Source organism: Pundamilia nyererei, unplaced genomic scaffold (genome assembly GCF_000239375.1).
Source record: "Pundamilia nyererei isolate P.nyererei 1_Seehausen unplaced genomic scaffold, PunNye1.0 scaffold00022, whole genome shotgun sequence".
Taxonomy (NCBI): domain Eukaryota; kingdom Metazoa; phylum Chordata; class Actinopteri; order Cichliformes; family Cichlidae; genus Pundamilia; species Pundamilia nyererei.
In genome coordinates, this window is record NW_005187423.1 from 2,336,538 (window position 1) to 2,359,128 (window position 22,591).

At 42.9% G+C, this 22,591-nt stretch overlaps 2 protein-coding genes across 5 annotated transcripts in view; one reads left to right on the forward strand and one right to left on the reverse strand.

Annotated features, from left to right (window-relative positions):
- Positions 1-9,162, forward strand: part of herc3 (HECT and RLD domain containing E3 ubiquitin protein ligase 3) — a 36,652-nt gene extending 27,490 nt beyond the window's left edge. Inside the window, exons 22-25 of the mRNA XM_013909252.1 lie at positions 65-147; positions 2,735-2,918; positions 4,624-4,726; positions 5,629-9,162. Coding sequence (XP_013764706.1) covers positions 65-147; positions 2,735-2,918; positions 4,624-4,726; positions 5,629-5,837 — 579 coding nt within the window. The 3' untranslated portion in view covers positions 5,838-9,162. The remainder of the gene's footprint in view (positions 1-64; positions 148-2,734; positions 2,919-4,623; positions 4,727-5,628) is intronic.
- Positions 9,163-9,951: 789 nt separating this feature from the next.
- LOC106456140 (protein FAM13A) lies at positions 9,952-19,551 on the reverse strand. Of its 4 annotated transcripts, XM_013909279.1 has the most exons (12): positions 19,044-19,551; positions 17,002-17,067; positions 14,992-15,205; positions 14,776-14,917; positions 14,423-14,504; positions 14,063-14,268; positions 13,763-13,846; positions 13,363-13,458; positions 12,652-12,735; positions 11,822-12,018; positions 11,175-11,276; positions 9,952-11,061 (listed from the first exon to the last, which is right to left on the reverse strand). In XM_013909279.1, the coding sequence occupies exons 1-12, from the start codon at positions 19,213-19,215 to the stop codon at positions 10,938-10,940; spliced, it is 1,569 nt and encodes a 522-aa protein (XP_013764733.1). In that variant the 5' UTR covers positions 19,216-19,551; the 3' UTR covers positions 9,952-10,937. The 4 variants fall into 4 exon arrangements, with proteins under 4 accessions (XP_013764733.1, XP_013764734.1, XP_013764735.1 ...); XM_013909280.1 differs by lacking the exon at positions 17,002-17,067 and having other exon boundaries at positions 19,044-19,549; XM_013909281.1 differs by lacking the exon at positions 12,652-12,735 and having other exon boundaries at positions 19,044-19,549.
- Positions 19,552-22,591: the final 3,040 nt, after the last annotated feature.

The following is a 22,591-nucleotide window of genomic DNA, read 5'->3' on the forward strand; positions in this document are numbered from 1 at the left end:
CTTGTGCACTTTTGCAACGTAAAAAAACTCCACAGTGAGTCTGTTTGTTGTGCTCATGTCTTAGATCACCAGGGAGAACTACGGGATGACAGAAGTCAAGGAGCTGATTCCCGGAGGAGAGAGCGTCGCTGTGGACAAAAACAACAGGTTTGGTGACTCGACAAATCAAAAAAACGCACACTGAAAATTTAAGCTGACTTTTCAGCACGTTTCAGTCGGTATTTCAGGAGGCAGAGCAGGTCACCTACTAATCGGAAGGTTGGTGGTTCAATCCCCGTCTGCTCCGGTCAAATATACTTGGGCAAGATACTAACCCCAAGTTGCTCTCCCATGCATCCATGGGAATGTGAATGTGTGTCAATGCTGGATAGAAAGCACCTGGATAGGAAAAGCATAGAAAAAAGTGCTGGTGTGAATGAGTGAAGCTTTATAAAAAGCTCTTTGAGTTCTCAGAGTAGAAGAGCTCTATATAAGAACCAGCCCGTTTACCAGATTAGATTTAATTTCATGAACGTTTCCATTTTTTTAAATGCTACACGCTCTGTCCTCTCTGAAGGAAGAAGCAAAGACTGTGAGATTTTACTTTTTTTTTTCCCCGCACAGAGATTATAATGCGCTCATAGAGCCAGCAGCTTGTGTCCCATTGTTGGAGCTGAAGGCCACGATCTGTGCTGCACACACAGACACAGTTTTTTAGATTCACTCACACCGTGCTATTGCGCCTCATTTCTAGCTGCTGTCCTTGTGCCAGTGGCACTGATTACAGCGTTATGTGAAGGAGTCCTCAGAGAGAGAGCGTTTGGGGGCGGGCGGTGTCAACATGTCTGGCTGCTGGTGCTGAACAGATGGCGAGAGCAGCAGTAACACAAATTGTTTCTCCAAAATCCCTTCGACACTCAGATATGGAACTAGAACAAGAGGAATATTAGATTGTGGTATTAAAGCAGCATCTCATACCGCACGTTTTATTTTGATACTGAAGGTTACTTTATCAGACTGATGAATCCTGCCTTTGTTTTTGTTTCGTTTTGCGTTGTGTAAGACAAGTTTGGTGTTTGCAGGGCTTTGTGACCCCTGTGGGTGTGACTTGCTTGGCTGGGAAGACTGTAGCATTGGTCTGAAGCCTGTATTTATTAGCTTGTTGACGTGAAGCAGTTGTGTGCGTGTCTATGCGCTGGTTTCCTATATGAGAAGACCTGCTTGTGTATTTCTCTCAAATTTCAGGAGAATCAGAATCAATCAGAATCAGAATACTTTATTAATCCCGAGGGAAATTAGGGTTACAGCAGGCAGCACGCTAATGGCGCATGCGCACTTACAAAGGAACCTTCTGACCAACTGTTGGAGCATGTTGGTCCTTCTGTTGGTACCTTCCCTGTTTGAACGGGGGTTTGTGGCAGCAGCTGCTACACAGAGTCCTCGCTTTCTAAATGAAACGACATCATTACTTTCTGTGTGTGTGATCAGGGAAAAGGTTTTAAAAATCTGGTTTCTCTCTTTTTCTTCTTTCTTGGAGTGATTGCTCGAGGATTGCGCGTTCCTGAACATTTGAGTTAAAGTAACTGGTTTCTTCTGAATCCCCGACATCTGATTCACTTTGGGATTTTTAACCTGTTATTTTGAATCTATTAAGATGCTGTTATGCACTGTGTGTGGTTGGCTTGGGGTTTCCTGTTGTTGTAGCTGAGTACATGTCTTAGACAGAGATAACCTGAGTGAATATAAAATGTATTTATTACGGGGAAAGAAAAGTTCTTAAAACCTAATTGCTCCCTAAAACCAATAACTAGTTGTGTTACCAGTTAATAGTTATTAATGCTTGTGCAATCAAGTGTTTGTAATTACTGGCAGTGAGTGTTTCACATCACTGTGGAGGGATTTTGTCCCACTCCTCTTTGCAGAACTGTTTTAATTCAGCCACACTGGAGGGTTTCTGAACGGCCTGTTCAAAGGACACGACAAAGCATCTCAATCAGACTTAAGTCTGACTTTGACTAGTGATGGAAAGTGACAAATATGTTCTGCTTTCTTCTCCCTTTTGTCTTTGACATGTTTTATAAATGCATGGATGTCTATCACTGACTGACTGCAGTAGTTGCTCAGCCCAAACTAAAGCTTTCCATTGGTTTCCCAAATTTAAAAATAATGTTGAAGCTGCACATTCCTCTCCTTCAGTACAGTAATTTTACTTTTAAGCATTCATTTCAGAGGTCTTAAAATAGATTAATGTTAGGAACTCTGTTTAAATATAAGTCTTTCAGGGGATTTATTCAGCATTTCGTGTCCTGCTTCTGTAGTTTAGCTTGGCACAGTGAAAACAAATCTGTTTTAGTATTTACACATATATTGACGCACTCACAGGTGGCTCCAGCACAGATGAAGAGATTAGAGGTTTAATCTACCTAAGCAACTTCTGCGCTAAGACCTCACAGAGGTGTAAACAAAATTAGAGCGGGCTGGATGAAGAGGACGTTGATGAGTTCCAAGCAGGTTTCAAGAAACAAACCAAAAAAAAGCTTTGAACAGACGGCTCAGACAATGTGAACACACTCGGATTCAGACACAAAGAGAGAGGAAGAGAGTGTTTATAGTCCCACTTTGACATCTGAATAAATGTGCTCATTTTCTGCATGTTTACTGAACCTATTTGTGTGTGTGTGTGTGTGTGTGTGTGCGTGCGTGTGCGCGTGTGTGTGCGTGCGTGTGCGTGTGTGTGTGTGTGTGCGTGTTTCAGGAAGGAGTTTGTGGAGGCCTACCTGCGCTACGTGTTCTCAGACTCGGTGGGGGAGCAGTACTCTGCCTTCTCCGCTGGTTTCCTGAAGGTGTGTGGTGGTGAGATCCTGTCTCTGTTCCAGCCCTCCGAGCTGATGGCCATGGTGGTCGGCAATAATAACTACAACTGGGAGGAGATGGAGAAGGTCAGTGTGTGGTTTAATCATCTGCACATGTACTCCGACTGCTCTGATCAACTTTCCAGCTCAGGGTCAGCAAAGCCTCTCCTCACTGTGTGTGTTTTTCTTTTTTTGTTGTTGTCATTGTTGGATTAAAATCTTGAATCCCCTGCAGCACAAGTGTTTGCAGACCAATAGTTTATATGTGAAAGATTTGTTCAGATGTTGCATTTAAAAAAAAAACAAAACCTAAAGTCCTTGTCATCGACCGCAGGAAAGAATGATGTAGTTTTTAGCATTGTGTTTATATAACCAGGGAACTGCCTCGCTCAGAATAACCACTGCAGCCATGCCTGCGGCTCTACATACCAACCTCAGTGAATGATAGATGTTTAGCTTTAGCATCTTAGATTAGAACGGTAGTGAGAGACACCCTCAAACATTACCTCAAACCATCACCTCAGGCGGTGCTACATTGTACCTGAAAGATTAATTATAGGTGTTTACGTCTTTAGTAAGAAGCAGGAAAGAAAAGGCTCTTTCACTGGTGTAAGACACAGATACCGGCGAACCACGTTTGGTTGTTGCGATTGTCTTTTTTCTGGATGCAAAAGAAAAAATGGAACAATAAGTATAAATTCTGCAATGCTAAAGCGACAAAAAAAATTGAGTTTGACGCAGTATTAGCAAGTTAGAAATCAAACTTCAGGAGATATTTCTGTAGTGTGCTATTCCAGTGTCATACGGTCATTTGAGAGTGTCCTGAAACATCCATCCCCCCTGCACCACTTTCTGTTTGAATGTCAGCGCAAGGGCAGATGTTTCAGGACATTAAAAACATGAACCAAAGAATTTTTTTTATCCAAAACTCATAAATACACTTGTAGTAATGTGCAGTTTTTAAGAGAATCAACTGCAATGAATGCCCATAGAGTGTGAAGGATTGATTGGGATGATGGGTTTTTACTTGTGTACATATATTTACTTTATATACATATTATTTTCAAATGTTTGCACTGATAAGACTGCATCAAAATTCATTGCACATGTGTAATGATAATAAATAATTCATAGATTTAGTTTACTTTTTAATGTTTCAGCTGTTTGTGGTTTACCAATCTTACATATTGTACCTTTAGTTGCAAAATACTAAAACGTGTATTATGTTGTCAGAAATATTCTAAATATATATTCACAAATCATCATAGTAGGTAAGTTAAAATTTAGATTGGATGGTGAAGAAAACTGTAGATAAATCTGATCTTTTCTGAAAGGCTCGTTCTCGTGTGTTTCGTGTTATTCCTGCCAGATGTTGAAAAGGCACACCTCTGGATCATTTAATATGGAGGCGAATAAATGATTTAGAAACTCCGCTCTTGTGGGTTGTTGTGACATTTGGCTTACTTTGCAGCTCTGGATGTGATCATAAACGGTATGAGCCAAAACAGTTCTTCACATATTTTACCCGTGACTTTATCTCCTGTGTCCAGAGGTCCTTTTTGTGCAGATTACAACATCTGCACAGCAGATTGTTTTGTCAGATGTCAAAAAACTGGGAAACTGATTTGTTTTTGTTTTTTAGGCCAGTAGTTGCAAAAATCACCCAGATTGTTGCACGTCTCTGAGGACTTTGTTTCCTGACTGATAAGGAACTAACATGTTCCACAAATCAAATTGTTTACTGATGGTAAAACAGGCTTTTAATCTCCAAATCTCTCCTCTCTTTCTACAGAACGCCGTTTATAAGGGGGAGTACACCGCCACTCATCCAACAGTCAGATTGTTCTGGGAGGTTTTCCACGAGTTCCCTCTGGAAAAGAAGAAGCAGTTCTTGTGTAAGCCTTTAATTGCCTCCTTAAATGATCTGCGTGGCAGTTTAATTCTCTTACCCGCAGTCGCTTTGCAGTGTAATAATTTGCAGGTCATGAGAGCAGATCGTGAAGACAGCAGAGCTGCCTCGTGCTGCTTTAACGAAAGCGAGAACTTTTCAGTGTTAATGAAAATAATCACACATTTCAGGAGTTTTGAATAAAGTGTTTCATTCAGATTCAACTGTTTACTTTACAAGACCTCAATTATGCTGAATTCTTTAGTAATAGTAAATGATATGATTAAATAATGTCGAGCATAGTGATACCGCTGCTGTTGTGGGAAGTGTGGCATGACGATGTCCTGTTAAAATCACCCTGTGATTCTTGCTCCTAGATCAGAGGTGTCAAACATTTGGCCCGGGGGGCAGAACTGGCACTCTGAAGGGTCCATTCAGGCCAGCTAACCACAAACCTAACATTTGAACTTATGGGTCGTTCGCTGCAGCCACTTTTAATGAGTCTCTGAATGCAGAATTTCAGGTTTTTCAATCTTAATAATGAGAATAATGCAATTTTTTTCTTTTTCTTTCTTTTTTTCTGTTCTGTAATTTTACACATTTATTTAAAGTGTATTTAAAGCCCAAAGAGTTCTGTGGGCAGGTTTCTCTGTTAAACAAGCATTTCTTTGCAGTGTAAAAAAACATGCATGTTGCTTTCATTGCAACCAAGAATGACTTTTAGCCAAAATAGGAAAATCGGAGCAATATTCTCTGCGAGTCAAAAATTGTCTAGACAGGCAAAGACCAGATTTATTAATAACATCCAGAAACATCAAGCTTGTGTCTGCACAAGAGCACAAACATGTTTCAGAGAGCTTCCCTAATTTTGTTTTACCTCTGTTCTGTATGTCCCCTTTCTGCCTGCAGTGTTCCTGACCGGTAGTGACCGCATTCCCATCCACGGCATGGAGAGCCTGCGCATCATCATCCAGTCTACCACAGCAGAGGAGCACTACCTGCCCGTGGCCCACACATGCTACAACCTGCTGGACATGCCCCGCTACCAGACCAAAGAGATCCTGCGCCGCCGCCTCACTCAAGCCGTGGAGCAGTACGAGGGCTTCAGCCTGGTCTGAGGGGAGTCCCAGGGGAGACTTAACGCACTTTAACAGCAATACACCCCCACGTGAGTGTCAAGAGTGTGGGTGGGCAGTTGTTGGACACGGGAGGGTCACTCTGTTTATATATGGTCTAACAAGATCGTTAAGCATCTTGAATCTTAAAGGTCTATGTATGTAAATGCAGTGTTATTGCTTTTTTGCTTTGGGCAAAGTTCCTCAGCCTTCCAGGACCATTTAGAGGAGAATCAAATGACTGATAGATAACAGCCAACATGGAAATTAACCAAAAAAGCACTAAATGGACTAAAATGTGCAGAACGACCCTGGATTATGAAAACTTCGGGACTTAAAAACCAGGACCAGAGAAGGTTGAGAAACTCTTAATTTCTTTTTGCTTTGTTTTGTTTGCAAAGCTGTGTATTTTATATTCCTTAAATTCTATTTTTAATCATTAAAGAATCATGTTATTACCTTGAGACAATATATTGCTTTTTGTTACTTTTAATTTATTAAATAGAGTGGTTATTTTTTGACAAAATTAACACACACACACACACACACATACACACACACATACATATATACGTGTATGTAAATAGCACTTTGAATATAATCTTCACTGTGAGGTTGGGAGGAGTGTTAGTCCCGCTGATCCTTTTAAATCTGCCACCAGCATGTCCTCTATGCCTGATTCTGAAAGAGGACAAGCGAGTCAGGCAGGGAGCGAAGCATGCTGAACATCGTTTGCAATCCCTCGTTCTGTTTTAGCTGTGGCTCACAGAGCAGCTGACTTTGTTCTTGAACCTGCATTCAACAGTGTTGCCTTTCTACAGCAAAACCTTCTGTACAGAAACAAAACTTTATTTTTTTTATTTTTTTTATTTTTTTTGTGGATGTGTGTGCATGTTACAGAGTGAAAACAAAAACCAGATTGTCATTTAGCAGTGACGTTTTTGGAAATGTGATTATTCGCTTTCTTGCAAGAAAAGCATGTCAGCTGAATATGAAGCATCAGTTAGCATCGCTCAGACTGGAAGTGGTAGCAAATACATGTTTGGCTCCTTCAGATGGACACAAAAAGATCGCACTTCCTGTTGTTACAAGCATGTGGATGTCGCGCTTACTGGCTGTTTAGTTAGATTTTCTAGCTGAAAGGGGCCGCATCATCTGCGAGGTCGCAATCAAACAAGACCCCATGAGATGACTGTATTTGGACTAATACGCTAAGATGTTGAGTTTGGCATTAGCCGTGATGAGTTATAGAACAAGTCTGTGCCCCTATGTGGTTTTTATGAATGAGGAACTGTAGATACCAGGCTTTAAATACACTTTGTAATTGTATTAAGTTGGGTGTCTTACCATGGCAGTCAGTGGGGATTAACTTAGCCTCAGCCTCCAGTGGCCACTACAGGAATTGCAGCTTTTGTTGTTGTTGTTTTTTTAGTGCTTCCAGGTTTGCTTATAATATCTAAAATGTGACCTTGCCATCATACCTTTGCCCTCGATGACAGTGCCTAGCAACAACATAACCACAGTATGAAAGGTGGAGCTAGTCAAGATAACACCACCCATGGACAGTGAAGACCCTAGCTAATCATTTTTGCCTGAAACTGGACGTGATGAGCGAGGAAACCGAGGGACAGTCAGCTTATCCTGGCTAATCCTCCTTTGTGACTATAAAATCATTTACAAAATGAACTTCCTGTTTCATTCAGTGTGAGCTAAAACTAACGACTGAGCCCATAAACTCTTCAGAAAAATGTCTACTGAGGTTACAGAGACATGGAGCCCAGGGCGTGTTCTCCACGAGAGTCGCCCCCTAATGGCCATTCTAAAGAATCCATATTTTACTACAGTCTGTGCGAGCAACAGGTGAAAGACCCAGAAAAAGAGAGCACCTCTTGTTTAACCACTCTGGTTTCCAGCGATACACACTCCATGTTTGCCGTGGCGTGGATGCAGAACAGTCTCCTTGATTAGTGCTCATTTTAATCGCTTTCGTGAAGTATTTTGAAACAGATTTTTAGATACACATTCTGATAGTGTGGTCCCTGACACAGACGAGTATCTGAATACAGTCAAAGTCCTTCTTGGCCAACGCAGCGGTATCTCAACAAACCAGGAGTTCGTCCTGTTTCTCTCTTCAATTCCATATAGTCTCTTTCAGTAGACACAGTAGATTTAAATATTCAGGAGGACACGACAATCCCAAACTGTCCAATCACAGCCATCGCAGACTGTGTCCATGTGGTGTGTAGTTACGGTGTAGGCTGCAGGGTTGCAGATTTACAAATATAAATCCCCTGTAAGTGTGGATGACAAAAACTGTCATTTTTGTGTTTATGAAACTTTTCTCCCAGCCTTATTCACGCTTCTTTTCCCCCCCTAACAAACACTCTCATGGCTTCTATAAAATGATGACTTAGACCTCAGAGGGTTAAACAAACTTTGGTCATTTTTGATCATCAGAGCGGATCTCAGTTGGATTTATTCACCGTGTGACGGAGCCAAACTAGCCGTGTTTTTGCTAGGCCAAGCAAACCGATTCCTCTGTAATGACATTTGAACCGATCTGCTAAGAAGCAAATAAAAACATGTCCCAAAATGTCACATAAACCTAAATATACAAACATTAGAGTTAATAATTGTTATTTGTCTGGTCTCCAAGTGGAGATGAATATTTTAAGAGTGTGGGCAGATGACTTAGTAAAAAGTCTTCATATAATAACCATTTGATGATAAACTGTACCCATCATATTATTCCAAAAGTCGCCCTGATGATGTATAAATATTCCTGCAGTGACACCTCGCAGTACAAGATAACATTTAATTAGGTTGTGTATTAGCGTGACGTGCGTGGAATCGTCTCGCATATATATAATATATATTTTATATACATTTCATACACGACAGTGGTGTTAATGTGACTTTGGGCAGTAAAATGACTCGATGTGTTCTGACTAACACGTCCTCTCAGCAATAACAACCTGAAGCAGCCCACTTCTGTACTCACAGCTCTGGGCCAAACATATAAAGGTCTCAAATGCTGGCAGTTCATCTTATTGCTTAGTTCTATACTGCATGTGTACACACACACACACACACACACACACACACACACACACACACACACACACACGCATATTCAATCAATATTTGTCTGATTAAGGCTCCTGCAGAGTTTAGTCCTATGCAAAGGTTTGTGAAGCCCTTGACTTTTTTGCACCTTTAAATGTGCTAGAGAATAAGTTGTTTTTTTTTTTTTTTTAAATCATTATTTGACTGAAATTTACTCAAAGCTCTCTGTTCCAGCCAAGGTTTTCAATAAAATACGGTATAAAAGCAAGACTTCTGTGTGGCCTGTTATTGCATTTGAGCTTCCTCATTAAATTGCTTGAATTCATGAACCTATGACCAGATGGACCAGATGTGATGCCTCTGATTCATAGAGTTGTTTTTTAGTGTTTATCTGAGCACCTGCTGTTAAGGTTAGGGTTCTTGTTTCAGTATAGTTTATTTTTAATTGATATTTTATGAGGGGCATATGTCAGAGGTGAGATTTTAGGTGTTACAAGAAAAAAAAAAAGTTTTTGAAAGCAGTTCACTCCCATTCTTCCAAACGTTCAGTGAACATGCTTCATCAGCCGAGATGTTTGAGATCAACGTTTGAGATCAACTGACTGACCTTGAAGGAGAGGTCAAAGGTCACATATGACATATTTTAAATCCTTACATGGTATAAAGCTTTTTGTCAATTTTATACCAATAAATCATTAAGTTAAACTGAAGACCTTGATGGGTGAAAGACAAATTTTATTATACCACATATAATCTTTTATATGTACATTCATATTTAAACAATTTTATTTATTTAATTTGGTGCTGTAGTTTTTTTTAATACACGCTTTTAATCCCTGTTTTATTTCCTTTTATTACTTTCCTTCCCGCCATCGCACAGTGCTCTAGGGAGGTCCTTACCTTCCTGTATAAAGCGCCTTGAGGCAGCTGATGTTGTGATTTGCTGCTATATAAATAAACCGACTGATCTCAGATCTGTCTGTAAAGTCCTTCGACTGGATGAGTGAACATTCGCAACTTCACAAAGAAAAAACACAGAGCCCAAAAAACCTTCAGTAAAAATATGATTTCATTCACATTATATACAAAATACAATTTATGTACTAAAATGTACACACTCAGTTCATTAAGCCCGGCCAGTGTTTACATTCAGTGAAAACAAATTCACACTGATTACCATCCAGAAAATTGGAGAGAAAAAAAAAAGGGATAAAGTACTCGCTCACAGAAATGTAAACATATACGATAATCCATATTTACAAACAAACAAACTACAGCGAGGACCAGAGGACGAGGCTTCGTCGACCACGCCCGCGCTCGCCTCAGAACTGGCCTTGTCAGTGTTAATCGGTGTGAGCAAACACAGCAGTGATTTAAAGGGGACGATAGCTTATTTAACATCAAGTAAATGAGGGGAAAGCAGGTTAAGGCGTACAAAAACGCAGCAAGTGTCAGTGGTCATCTTGAAACTGGGTGATTTCCAGGAGATGAAAGATTTTGGCTCACTGTGTGCGCTCTGAGCTGCTGTCTTTGGGCCCCAGTCAAAGAGGAAACCACTTCTTTCAAACGATAAAACTTTTACAGAAGAGGATTTAATGCTGTGGAAAGTGAAACTTCGGTACTGTCAGCATGATCGAGTAACATCTCCTTTAGAAAAATACACGCGATCCTTAAAAAGCAGCGACAATTTTATAGCTAATGACCGAATTATCAAGTGTTTTGGGTTCTTTTTGGGGGTTTTTAAGACTTCTACGGCTGTGCATGAGACAAACATTCAAAATAAATTATCAGCAATACAAGTGTGATTCAGTTTAGTTTGTGCGTATGTTGCTTCGTCCGGAGTGACGTCCCCTCCTCGAGGTGACGACAACGTTTTTCCAGGCGCAGCAGTTTGACGGAGGGAAACCCTCGAGCTCGACGGAGCGCGTCAACAGCATCCAACAGCGAGGAAAACATGACTGTTTCTAGCAAGGTGAGATGTGTTGACTGTGACACTGGAGACACAGCACCAGTCCTCTTATTGAGTCTTTGCTTTATTCAGATGAATTTAGTTGAGTCTCTTTTGCTGATGAGCACTTCGAGCAGCCGCAGTTTGGCTTTGACGTGCTTGTATTCGTTGTACTCCACAGCCAGTGGGGAGCGGTCCTCCTTCTGCACGTTCCTGCAGGAACAAGGCGGCAAACGTTACGACGCTGCGAGAAAAAAACCTTCGTGTCGAGGTTTCTCATTATGCAGTTCCAAATATTTGACATTGACAAACTCTTTTTTTCTTACCTTCCGTTTTGTCTAAAAAACTGGTCCTCAAACTCTTTCAAGTTCTTGCGAATCCTCTTCTTCTCCTCTCTCGTCTCTTGGAGCTGCTCTACAAGTTCCTGCCTGTGGGGTGAGGAGAAATGCTTTTTTAAATGTCTCACATTAAAATATACACAGACTTCCAGCATTTACAAAAAAAAACCCCCAAAAATCAACAACTTTGGCTCGGTTTTTGTTTTTTTTGTATTACACAGGTCACACAGGTGGGATGCAACTTGTCTCCAAACAAATTAAGTCTGTCTTGGACTGACTGCAACTGCTCTGCAACACAATGGCGAAAGTTTGTAAACAACCGCTGGCTGATAAACACTTTGCTATTACGGCAATTTGAATGGGTGTGCGCTCATGAGTGTAATGTTTCTTTGCAACAGGGGACTTGATTTAATTCGTTGCCAGATGGTTGTATCCTGGTTATATTCCTATATAAAGGCAAGGTTACTGGGCAACTCTGTTTAGAGGAATTTCTAAATTTGTGCTCTGGTTGGATTTCTTTGTATGTAGACAGTGATAGATCTGCAATTTTTGCTGAGTTATCAGGATTAATCCTCTCAAACAGACCCAAATCTGTCACAAACTGACAGTAAAACGAGCGTTTTGCGAGTACTTACATAGTAGCTGAGTGCAGGTTGGACAGCCTCGTGTCCATCGTGTTCTTGGACGGGGAAAGTTCGTCCACGGGTGAAATGAAACCATCCACTTCCTCATCCGCGTGCTCCAGGAAGCTGAACACGCCGATGTCGGGTCGCACGGTCACGGTGAACTGGGTCTTGGCGTCTCCGTCATCCTCCGAGCCGTCCTCTTCCTCCTACAAAGAGAGTGAGGGAGGCTTTAGACTCAACGGGCTGCAAGGGAGGGGGCAGAGGGTCTCATCGTGCGGTGAGCGCTGCTGTAGCAGGCGGCCTCCTGGGCTCAAATACTGCAGGGCGTGAGGATCGTGCAGTGTTAGTGGACAGAGGTTAGAAATCACCGCGATGGTCGTCATTTGTTTTTATGAATGGAGTTAATCAGGCCACCTTTATTCAACTAAAACTGTTCAATTAATACAGAAAATTAAAAAAAAAAAAAAAGGTGTCCACAGAGTGCCTGCAAACAGTGCTGGAAAAATAATGATAACAATGATACATTTAATATACTGTATGCACATATTTGCTGTTTAGGAAAAATAAACCAGTATTCCAGCCTTGTTTTAGGCACTTAAATCACAACAAGCTTTAACCCATTTTATATCCACTTACATCATTACATCAATCACAGAGTGATTCATAGATCAGCAACTACTGATTCAACACTTCTACAGTTGCCCAATCAACAGGCAGCAATCAGGCTCATTAGAGGGCAAATGGTAGTAAATATAAAGGGGGAGGAGGGGTGGGAGTTTAGCAGGTGAGGAAGAGGGAGCCGGTTCACTGATTATTAAGCAGCAGCAATGGCTCTTCACCTTGATATCATCGAAGAAGAGTGCGGTTTCACCCTCGATAATGGGCTGTAGGAGGGGACCTCTGCGCTTGCTGGAGGGAGAGCCCTGTGGTGACGGTCGAGAAGGAGGAGTTAACCACGCTGAGACGCTAACTCTGACCTTTTTTCTTTCTTTTACAGTACTTCACACTTTTCTGTCAGGTTTAAGCACATTTAACGGCTTTTGTTTGAGCTCCTCTGTCTGCTCCTCTGCGTCTCCATGTCAGGAACAATATGGCAGCAGGCTCAGCCTGCGTGGTGCGGATTAGATGCAGTGCATTATATAATGCACATAATGCAGATCATGTCTTACATCATAAAGATGTTCAGTAAATAACTTTACTGAGAGCTTTACACTTAGTCCATAAGCAGATTTATTTTCCTACATTTCTGAAATATAAATATGTAAAAATACATTTTAAGAACTTGCTGTGTTTATTTTCCGTTTATTTAACTTGGCTGTGTTGTTTTTCACTTCCTGAGCCTCTTCAACACTCTGCTGTCACTTCCTGTGACCTCAGCCTGTAACCTCTGACCTTGCTTTACGAGTGCACTGAAAGCTGCTTCATGGCTGCTGTCCGTTCCCAGCAGCAGGTGCTAAAGCCGGCACGAGCTGGGATTAAGTGTCTGTGCATGTTTTGAGAGTGTGGCTTTAAACCCGGCAGCTAAAGGGAGGCTGGGATGTGATACTTACTATGACAGGAATGGTGGAGGCTCTACACAGGATCTGCTTCACCAGGCGATATCTGTCGTACACCGGCTTCATGATTTGCCTCTCGCTCTTCGTCATCTGCTCCAGGTGGGGAGAACAAAGATACACTGTTAGCACAGTTTTAGCAAATTTCTGTCATCCTCTCTACCTGCACGCTAACTAGCTACTTTGCTAACATAAAACAAAATTACAGCAAAACCCTTTTTCTTCACTATAAGATCTCTGCAGGGCGTGATATGTAACTGTACTGACAGGAATAAAAATTACGGCACCTGGATTTGGTCCAGACAAACTGATATGGGTTCAGCTTTATTTGCAGAACTGGGCAAATTTTTGCATTTAAAATGTCTAAAATAAAACAAACACATGGAGGGAGGCTTACCGGTCGGCCGTGGATACTCTCGTAGTAGAGAAGAGCTTTCTGCAGGGCGACTTTCTCTGCGGCGATCTGCTCCCGTGTCATATCCTGTTAGCAGGAGACAGGAAGTGAGTCACTCGCCTTTTAAAAGTGACAAGGGTTCAGTCCGTGTTGCTCGCAGCAAAACTTATTTGTCTCTGTGTGATAATAAATTCAGAGTGTGCAGTCTGCTTTAAAATTTATGCTTTAAACATATACAGTCTTTTGGCTTTTAATGTTTTATTCCATCGTCTGTGTGAGCGTGCGACATAGCCGCGGATTTACCTTGATGTCCTCGGGGCGGTTCACCTCGTCCCTCTTCTCCTGCAGCTTCTTCTGAATTCCTTCCAGGGTGCTTTCCACCGGCGGCTTCGACGCCTTCTCCTGCTGAGGTTTCTTCTCCAGCTGCGAGCCGAAGCTTTTGGGCAGCGTGTTGCTGCGCTGGCGGGGCTGAGGCGTCAGGTCCTCCTCAGACTTCATCAGCTTGTGTTCTGGTGAAGAAGACAGGAACCAGAGCTTTTCAGTAAGTTGTGTAGAAAGGCGGGACGAGTTCGGAAGTGATCCAATCAGGAGCAAGTTAGATGCCTGAATCATGACTAAAACTAGATCAAATTAACTGTCAGAATGTGTGCGCCTGTGTGTTACCTTTTAGCTCTTTGCGAAGCCTAGCCAGTTCATTCATCCACCGCAGCACTTCTGGGTTTGCAGCTTTGTCACTGTGGGAGGGCTGCGTGGAGGAAAAGAAGAAAAAAAACCCAGATGATCAGCTGCTCTTTCAAAATAAAATACCTACAATTACTGTTCACATGAGGATAACAGTGTAAATCTGAAGTAGGGCTCTGCCTTGCTAAACAACAAGGCAGAGCCCTACTTGGTGTAATGATGCACCTCTGACAGTCAATATTCTTGTTTATGTTTCACAGAAACATCATTCCAGTCTGACTTTAAGGCGCGGGGCTTTATTAACAATGGCGAATGAACCGGTCGTTACTACCTACCCTGTATTTTCGCTCCTCTTCATACTTCTCCTCAAACCTGTGGATCTTTTTCTTCAGTACATGAATCCTCTTTGTGAGCTGGGCGGAGGTCAGCTCCTCTCTTTCATCATCACAGGAGCCAAGTGATGAACTCCGCCTGCGACTGTTGAGATAAATGATGCTGTTACAGCTCCCAGTTCCTTCCTTCCAGCTCTGCAAAAGCACACGTCAGCTTACCTGATGAACGAGTGAGCGTTAGGTGGCGATGGAGGCACTTCCGTGTCATCCAGGTACTGCTGGGAGTGTCCGTAGGCGTAAAACCGAGGGGAGACCATCGGGTCGCTGGACTCCTCCAGGAGCTGGCGGATCAGACGCCCCCCACAGTGAGGGGACAGCCTGGCCTCCTCGCGGTCCATGCTCTCCCTCTGCAGCGAGTACGCCGGGGTTGGTTCTGAGTGACACAAAAACAAAAATGTCAAGATTTTCATTGCACTTTCATAATTCTGCACACGCAAGACATAAGAGAATGTGAAAGAACAACAGATTAGTCAGCACATCGGCACATTCGTGCATGGAAAGTCCTTAACGTTGGGACAATATGATGCTGGAAAACCAGCCGCATTGAGAAAAGCCTTCTTAAATCCGTTAGCTCTGCCAACCAAAACAGGCACCGCCATCAACTTATCTCTACTTTAAAAATCAAGAAGACATTTAACTGGAGAAAAATACTGCCAAAAAAAGACTTTACAGGTGTGATGTTGTGCAAGATAATATATAAAAGCACTAAAACATCCGATGTGAGTTCATGGGCACTGTTATCAGAACACATTCAGCTGCTCTTTGGTGGCTAGCACGCTACCGAATGTCACATTTCACATATTTTCCTGTTGGGTTATATATGTATATTTTGTGAAGTCAGAGCAAATATAGGAGGTCAAAATGTGAAAGTGTCCTGGGAAAGCCAAACAGCATGCACGGCTCGTTTTCTAAAATCAGCCCCGGTTCTCATCCTGAAGACGCCAGACAGCGACTTCTCTCCCTGCTAACATCATCGCGGAGCCTCTCTGGCTCTGTGGAAGGTTCTGGATGTGCTTCTGTGGGAAAAAAATTAATAAAAAGAATTTCCTCTGGGGCTCAGCAGTCACAGATGTTGCTCTGAAACTGTGGGTAAGACACACCCACCCTGCCTCTCTCTCTCTTTATTCATCCCTTGGTTACAGAGTCTCCACTCTGGCAATAATTATGCTTGGTGAAAATAGCCGTGCAGATACCCCTGACAATCGCCGGGCTATTAATAAAGCCCGGCACTCTGTGGGATAATGTCAGGGCGTGACCCCTGATGAGAGGTACAGTGATGAGCTTGTGTTTTAGTTTCCACTCGGCACGTCGACAGGGGAACGGCGCATCTGTCCGAGCACGTGTGCGTTAGAGAGAGCGACAGAGCAGACCGAGGATGATCTGATTGTTTAAAAGTTAAACTAGGAGCTCTCTACGAAATGTCTCAAAACATAAAAGTCAGCAGGAACTCTGATGTAGATTTCATGGAACAGGAGACACCCATAAAATCAGGTGTCGGGTGATGAAAAACATGCGGGGGAGACGTTACACCGAGAAAACAGATAAAAGGGAGTAAAAACAAGCGCTGAAGGAAACCAACTGTCAGTGTAAACATTCAAGGTGTCAGTATGCAACCAGGAAAATATGCACGCCCTGTCCAACACCGCACATGCATATTTTTCTTAGCTGGGGTGGGTTAAGGTGTATGAGAAATGATTTAGCTCAAATTCCAGCTCGGGAGTCCCGGGGGGTCCTCCTTCACTTCCAGGTACGTGCAGTTCATCGAGTTGCAGGGCTCTCGCTTGTTAGAGCTCTCTCACAGCAAACAAACCCTCAGTCAGACTGAAGGTCTTCCTTTGAGGCCTATTATCAAGCTTAGTGCAGTGTAGCCCACCAGTAAGGCTTCACGGCATTTGAAATTAATCCTTTAAATCAACTGCTCGCTGATGGCTGAGGATTAACTGGACTAATGAAACAAAAAAAATACGCCGGTGTGCCATTTCACTAAAGGTCGTGTGTGCGTGCGTGTGCGCGGGCGTGCCACCCTTTGCCACAATGTTCCCGATCACTCAAGCATGTTGCCATGCAGCGGTAAAAGTCAGACAGACAGACTTTCCTTTCTTTCACTCTGGCATCTCACTCGCAGAAAAGGCCAGTCAGCACTGACAGTGATGTTAGTGGGAGACTTACCATCGCAACAACTTGGATAGAAAATGCTTTTGAAATCAAGGAAAGGGGAGTTACAAAACGGAGAATCTAGAGGAACAAAAGAGGGAAATGGGGGGATGGAGAAGGAGAAGAGGACAAGATGAAGGAAGAAAGACAAAGAAAGAGAAGTAAGAAATAAGCCAAAGAACTAGCAGGCATCCTTCCTGCTGAATTAGTTACTGGAAATTAAACTAACACACAGACACATAAACTTTAATGAACTCGTGGGACATGTGAGATCCATAACTGTCTCCCGCTGTCTGAAAAAAAATCGGCCACTGTTGTTTCCACCACCGCTGGCACACAGGCGGGGGACACCAAATATCAGGTCATGCTAGAACTTTACTGGGACAAAGGTCTCCAACTCCTGCCTGCAACCCTCATTCACCCACATGGCCATTTGGCCCGCAGTATGCCTTCTGTACAGTATGCAGCAATTCCTCACTGGCACTCTGTGCTGATGAATAATCTTGCCAACTACACGGAAATACAGTTCAGCTTTGCACAATACTTGCACGCACCATGACCAGCGCTGCTTGTTCTCATGTGAAGCAGCCTGTCACAGCCAATCATGCAGGCGCCCTGTTTCCACAAGCTTAGTTATGTATTCAGGACACAATGTACAGAACACAGGGGAGGTGGGGGGAGTTTAAGGAAGAGGAAGAAATTGGCAAGATGCAAAGGATGGTATACAAATGAGTAAAACCGCCACGTGGACTGAATAAAGAACTGTAACTCCCTGCGGTGTGCCTCACTAGAACACAAATTACATTTTAACTACAAGCATGTAAACACACCGTCTACCAGGCTGGGCAAAATCGCTCAAACCATGACTTCAAACAACCTAAACAGCATAATAGCTCAGACACAACACTTCACTATGAGACAACAACAAATCTAAAGCTTGCTGGTGTTTTCCCTCTATGAGGTCCGGCCGCTAGAGAGCTCCACCAAACACGCAATTGCCCACTAATGCTCCAAACACGCGGCTGCTGAAACTGACAGGCTGCTTGCATGGAACAGTTTTGATTCTTGCTTCAAACAGGAAGCAGCAGCGGTGGCGGAGGCAGTGAGAGTCAAAGCCAATCGCCGCAGCGGAAAGATGTCAACACAACATGCAGAAACATGTCCTTCCAGTGTGCGAATGAACACGTTGGCCATCATTCCAGAGTACAGTTCAGCAAAAGCCTTGGCTTTCACCAATCAACACAGAAACCTCCACCCTTGCAATACTCTGACAACACAATCGAAAGTGCGCACAGCGCAGTCACGGCACAAACAAACACATTAATAACAAGCTCGAGAGAGGTCTGACGGCTGAAGGAAGGCTCTTTTTGCAAATTCTCTTAACAGTAATGCCACTTGATAAGCCAGGATCAATAAATTAGGATCCCGCGTACAGCTGACATCTCAGGCACGTGCAGAGACGTCAACATCTAAATGGAGCATGAACTTTAACAGTTCAGCCATGATCAATAAACTCTCCAAACCTAACCTAAGTTTGTGCAGCCAGCTGATTGGTACGCTGTTATCGCCATCCATGCCGACCCTTTAATGATTGATTTGTGAGTGAAAACAACAGCAGTGGTCATCTGTTGCTAAGCCTGCACACAGGCGTTCCACATAGGTGATAGATTCTGCTAGAACCTCACTGTTTACTCTTTAAATAAAACCACAGATCGAGTATTTGCTGCACTTTCATATTTTCCTCATGGGAGATGAAGGCAGTGCTGCAATCCTTCTAACCAAGCATACAAATACGTCTCTGGTGCAAAAATAGTTCGCCTAGGGAACCTAGAGGATCTTTAACAATTAAATTCTGCAGGAAAAGCAGAAGCAGCATGCTTCAGGAGGAGGAGCAGATGAGGCAGCAGACGGTGTGCAGCTGCGACCCAAACACCCAACCTGGGGTGGAGGATCCTGCTGTCTGGACATGTGTGTCCTTTTGTCCAGACAAACTGTAAATGGGCTAAAAGCAAAGGAAAGAAATATCTAAGCAACAGCCAGGTGGTCTCCAGGCTCACCTCCCCAGTTGTTGTCCTCAGTCAGTGCTGTCAGATCCAACCGGGGCACGTCCTCACAGCTTGTCTTCTCGCAGTCTGAGTCCGGGCCGCGCACCTCTCCGCCGACCCTACCCGCGTCACAAGTGACCGGCGACTCCTGGATCTTCATCGTCTTCAACGTCTGCACAACCATGAGAGAAAAGAAACGAGCGCTCAACAACAACAGGCTGCCTGTGAACACACTCTTTAAGTTGAGTCACACACTCCCTCAGACTAGCCCTGCCCTAATGTAGGGGGCTGCTCCCTGGCTGCGATTGGCTCCCCTAGTTGGTCAAAACATCCTCCCATCTGTCTTTAGCCGACTGCTAGAGAGCAGGAGCGGCTTCGCTCCGCCTTCTCCTTCATCCACAGGATTCTCCTCACCCCTCCCGCTCTTCTTTTCCCCCTCTCTCTTCTCTCCACGGTAGATTTCCCTGCTTTTTCTCTGGCCTGACATGCATATATTCCCCACCCGCCCAGCTCTGGACTTGTTTGTTTAACAGCAGCAAGAGCAGAAGGGAGGGGTGTGCTGGAGACACACAGAGAGACAGAGGAACAGAGAGCGAGGGAGGAGGGGCGTGAAGCAAGAACAAGAATAAGCACAAATCGTGAGCCAGCACACGTAGACTGACTGAGTGAATTTTTTTGCCCCCCCTTCCTGCATCTCTCTCTCTCTCTGCAGACAAAAAATCAGATGAAGCAAAAGAACTTCATGTAATCCACTTCCTGCTTTTTTTTAGTCCACATTTTTACCCATCAGCCTCTCCCTCTTTTTCCTATTTTTAGATTTGAGACTATCCAAAAATTCCACTTTGCTTATCCGACATCAGAGCTGTTCCGTCAACCTTGGGCCATACTGTAAATAATTTAGTTGAAAGGACTCGCACTTGGCAGCTCATGCATTTTCATCAACATATCAGTTAAATCTGTCCAGGCATGGGACCAAACTAGTTTTAGGGAAAACAAATCAGGACTCACAGCTACTAGACGGCTTAGAGGAAAGAGCTGCACTGTAAAGTAGCTTTGTTTTGTTTTTTGGTTAATGATAGTTGTTGTTGATGATAATGACAGATTACTGTAGGAAAGAATAATCAGTCTCAGGTATGTGCATATGTATCCTTGTGGCTTTAGCGGAGGGCGCAGGGCCCAAAACAGCTCTGATGTCATGTGAACCACAGAGGATATGACCAGGATCTAATGGTGCCTAGAGAGAACGTGCAGACTGTGACGGACAAACAGAAGAAACTTCCCCCTCGACGCGCTTACCGTCACTGCTCTCAAATCAATGTACTCACAAAGTACACACACACTCACAAACCACGCAGCATCAGTTTATCTAAGAATGAATGCCTCACATACACCCCCACTCATACACACAAGCCTTTAAAGCGCAGTGCACCATACTACAGCACATCATCCGACATGTTCTCAGTATTTCTTTACATTGTCAGACAAAGGCACTTTTGTTTGCCCCTTTGCAGCATCTGGCACATGCGTGACATGCCCAAGTATTTGTGAGTATTTATTGGCTCCAGTCTTATCAGACGCTTTCACAGAGTCCCACAAACGGTCAGATCCACTGTGGTCTTTGAGTAAAACAACCTTCTCCTTGAATTGACGTTTGTTTAGCTTGTATGAAGCCAGTCCTGTCTACTCTTGTTTCTTTAGTGGGCGAGTCTTCTTCATAGCTGAATAACAGGTAAACTGTTCACATTCAGAAGGAACAATTAATAACTCTGAAACTTGACCGTCATTATTTCATTTACAAAAGGCATTTTTTGAAGCAGGACTTGTATTCTAGAAAAAACATTAATACGGAATAGCCACACCCACCCTATGAGCTCTGCAAATTAGTCCCAGTGGATGTGTTTACAACAATCCCCGTGGTCATAAAAACAACAACATGAGAGTGGTTACATCTAATCCGACGATCTCCTTTTTTGCAACTCTTAAATTAAGGTGAGACCTAAATAAGACCTTTTATACATTTAATTAAATCCAACTGGGACACAAAATTGTGAAAATCCAAACAATGACTGTGTAGTTTTTCTTATCTGACCCCAAAGGAGCCAGAACGCCTTCAGCACGTCACCCTTTTTCTCCTCACACCCTTTTATATGTAAATGACGTTTCAGAGTCATAAACCTTCTGCTCGCTTTCAATGCCTGATTAGCTCATCCTACTTGTTCTGGTACATTTGATTAGCTGACAGTAAAAGTACTCACAGAAATTCTGCTGTAAGGAAAACAAGTTGCGACATGTTCATTCAAACTAATTTATTACAATCACGAATTAATTTTAACCGGCTTGACTTAAAAGACTAGTCAGCTGTTTGGCAGGCAGTCAGTGCTCTAAGAAAGCTCTGTTCAAGCTTACTGTATGTATCATTTATAGTTGGCAGCAAATTGAGCATTACATGCTACCATTATCACTTTCCCCATACAAGTGTACTGTTTCGTGATAACAGAAACATCTTTCTTTAAGTACCCTCAAACACTTATTTTGAAAAGAAACTTTAACTAGACTAAAAAACAAAAACAAAAAACAAATAAAACTTGTTAGGGAAATAAGGGTTTGCTTCAGCTAGTTACCATGAGTAGCTAGTTTTCTTAACAGATGAAATGACTCGTGACTGTGACTGTTGAGAAACTGGCTTGAACCAGCCGGCACCAGGCGGGTCAACTTGTTTTCCTTACTGGTTCGTGATAAGCCTGATTACCCATGATCAACACTTCCAAGTGCATCAAGAACAATTCACTGAATGGTTGATAAGCAAATTAAATTACATCCGTGGATTGCTGGCTTGTTTAGAGAACAAAGAACCCTCCTCAAAAGTAATTTAACCAAGACAACCCTTTTTTTGTAGTTTTTAGTAGCAGTGAGTATTGATTACTTCTATACTTGTCCCTTGTTAGTTACTGTGCTTTATGTTCTTTTTCTAAAGTGTTACCAGTGTGGCAGATGGCCATCAGACAAATGAAGTGTGCACTTATCATGTAATGTGATGAGAAGCAGCAACAGCGCCGGTTCTGTTTTCTCAGAACAACTAATCAAACTGATAAAAGAGAGATGCTGTCATTTACTTCACATTTACTTGACACCCATTTAGCACACTGATTATTATTATTAATATTTATTACTATATTATTTATTGTTTTATTGCTTTATTATTTTGATTATTTGCACACAGTGATCAATATCAGTGTGTGAACACACACACACACACACACACACACACACACACACACACACACACACACACACACACACACACACACACACAGTATATTGTTGCCCAGAACAGCCACTCTCATGATTAAAGCATGATGAGAGGTGCAGCTGGTGCTAAGGAGGGGTGAAACTGACAGTGCTATAGTGTGGGCTGTGGGTGTGTTAGTGGGGTTTAATGGATGAGAAGGATCTTTTCAATAAAGATTAAACTGTGTTTCAATGGCTAACACACACACACACACACACACACACACACACACACACACACACACACACACACACACACACACACACACACA

Excerpts from the sequence above, each read along its gene's own strand:
- LOC106456140 (XM_013909279.1), bottom strand. The coding sequence starts at position 19,215 with ATGGTTGTGCAGACGTTGAAGACGATGAAGATCCAGGAGTCGCCGGTC. Across the intron at positions 12,736-13,362 it reads CCTCCACCATTCCTGTCATA|GGCTCTCCCTCCAGCAAGCG; the intron begins GTAAGTATCACA and ends CCGTCACCACAG. Across the intron at positions 11,062-11,174 it reads TTTTTTAGACAAAACGGAAG|GAACGTGCAGAAGGAGGACC; the intron begins GTAAGAAAAAAA and ends TTGTTCCTGCAG.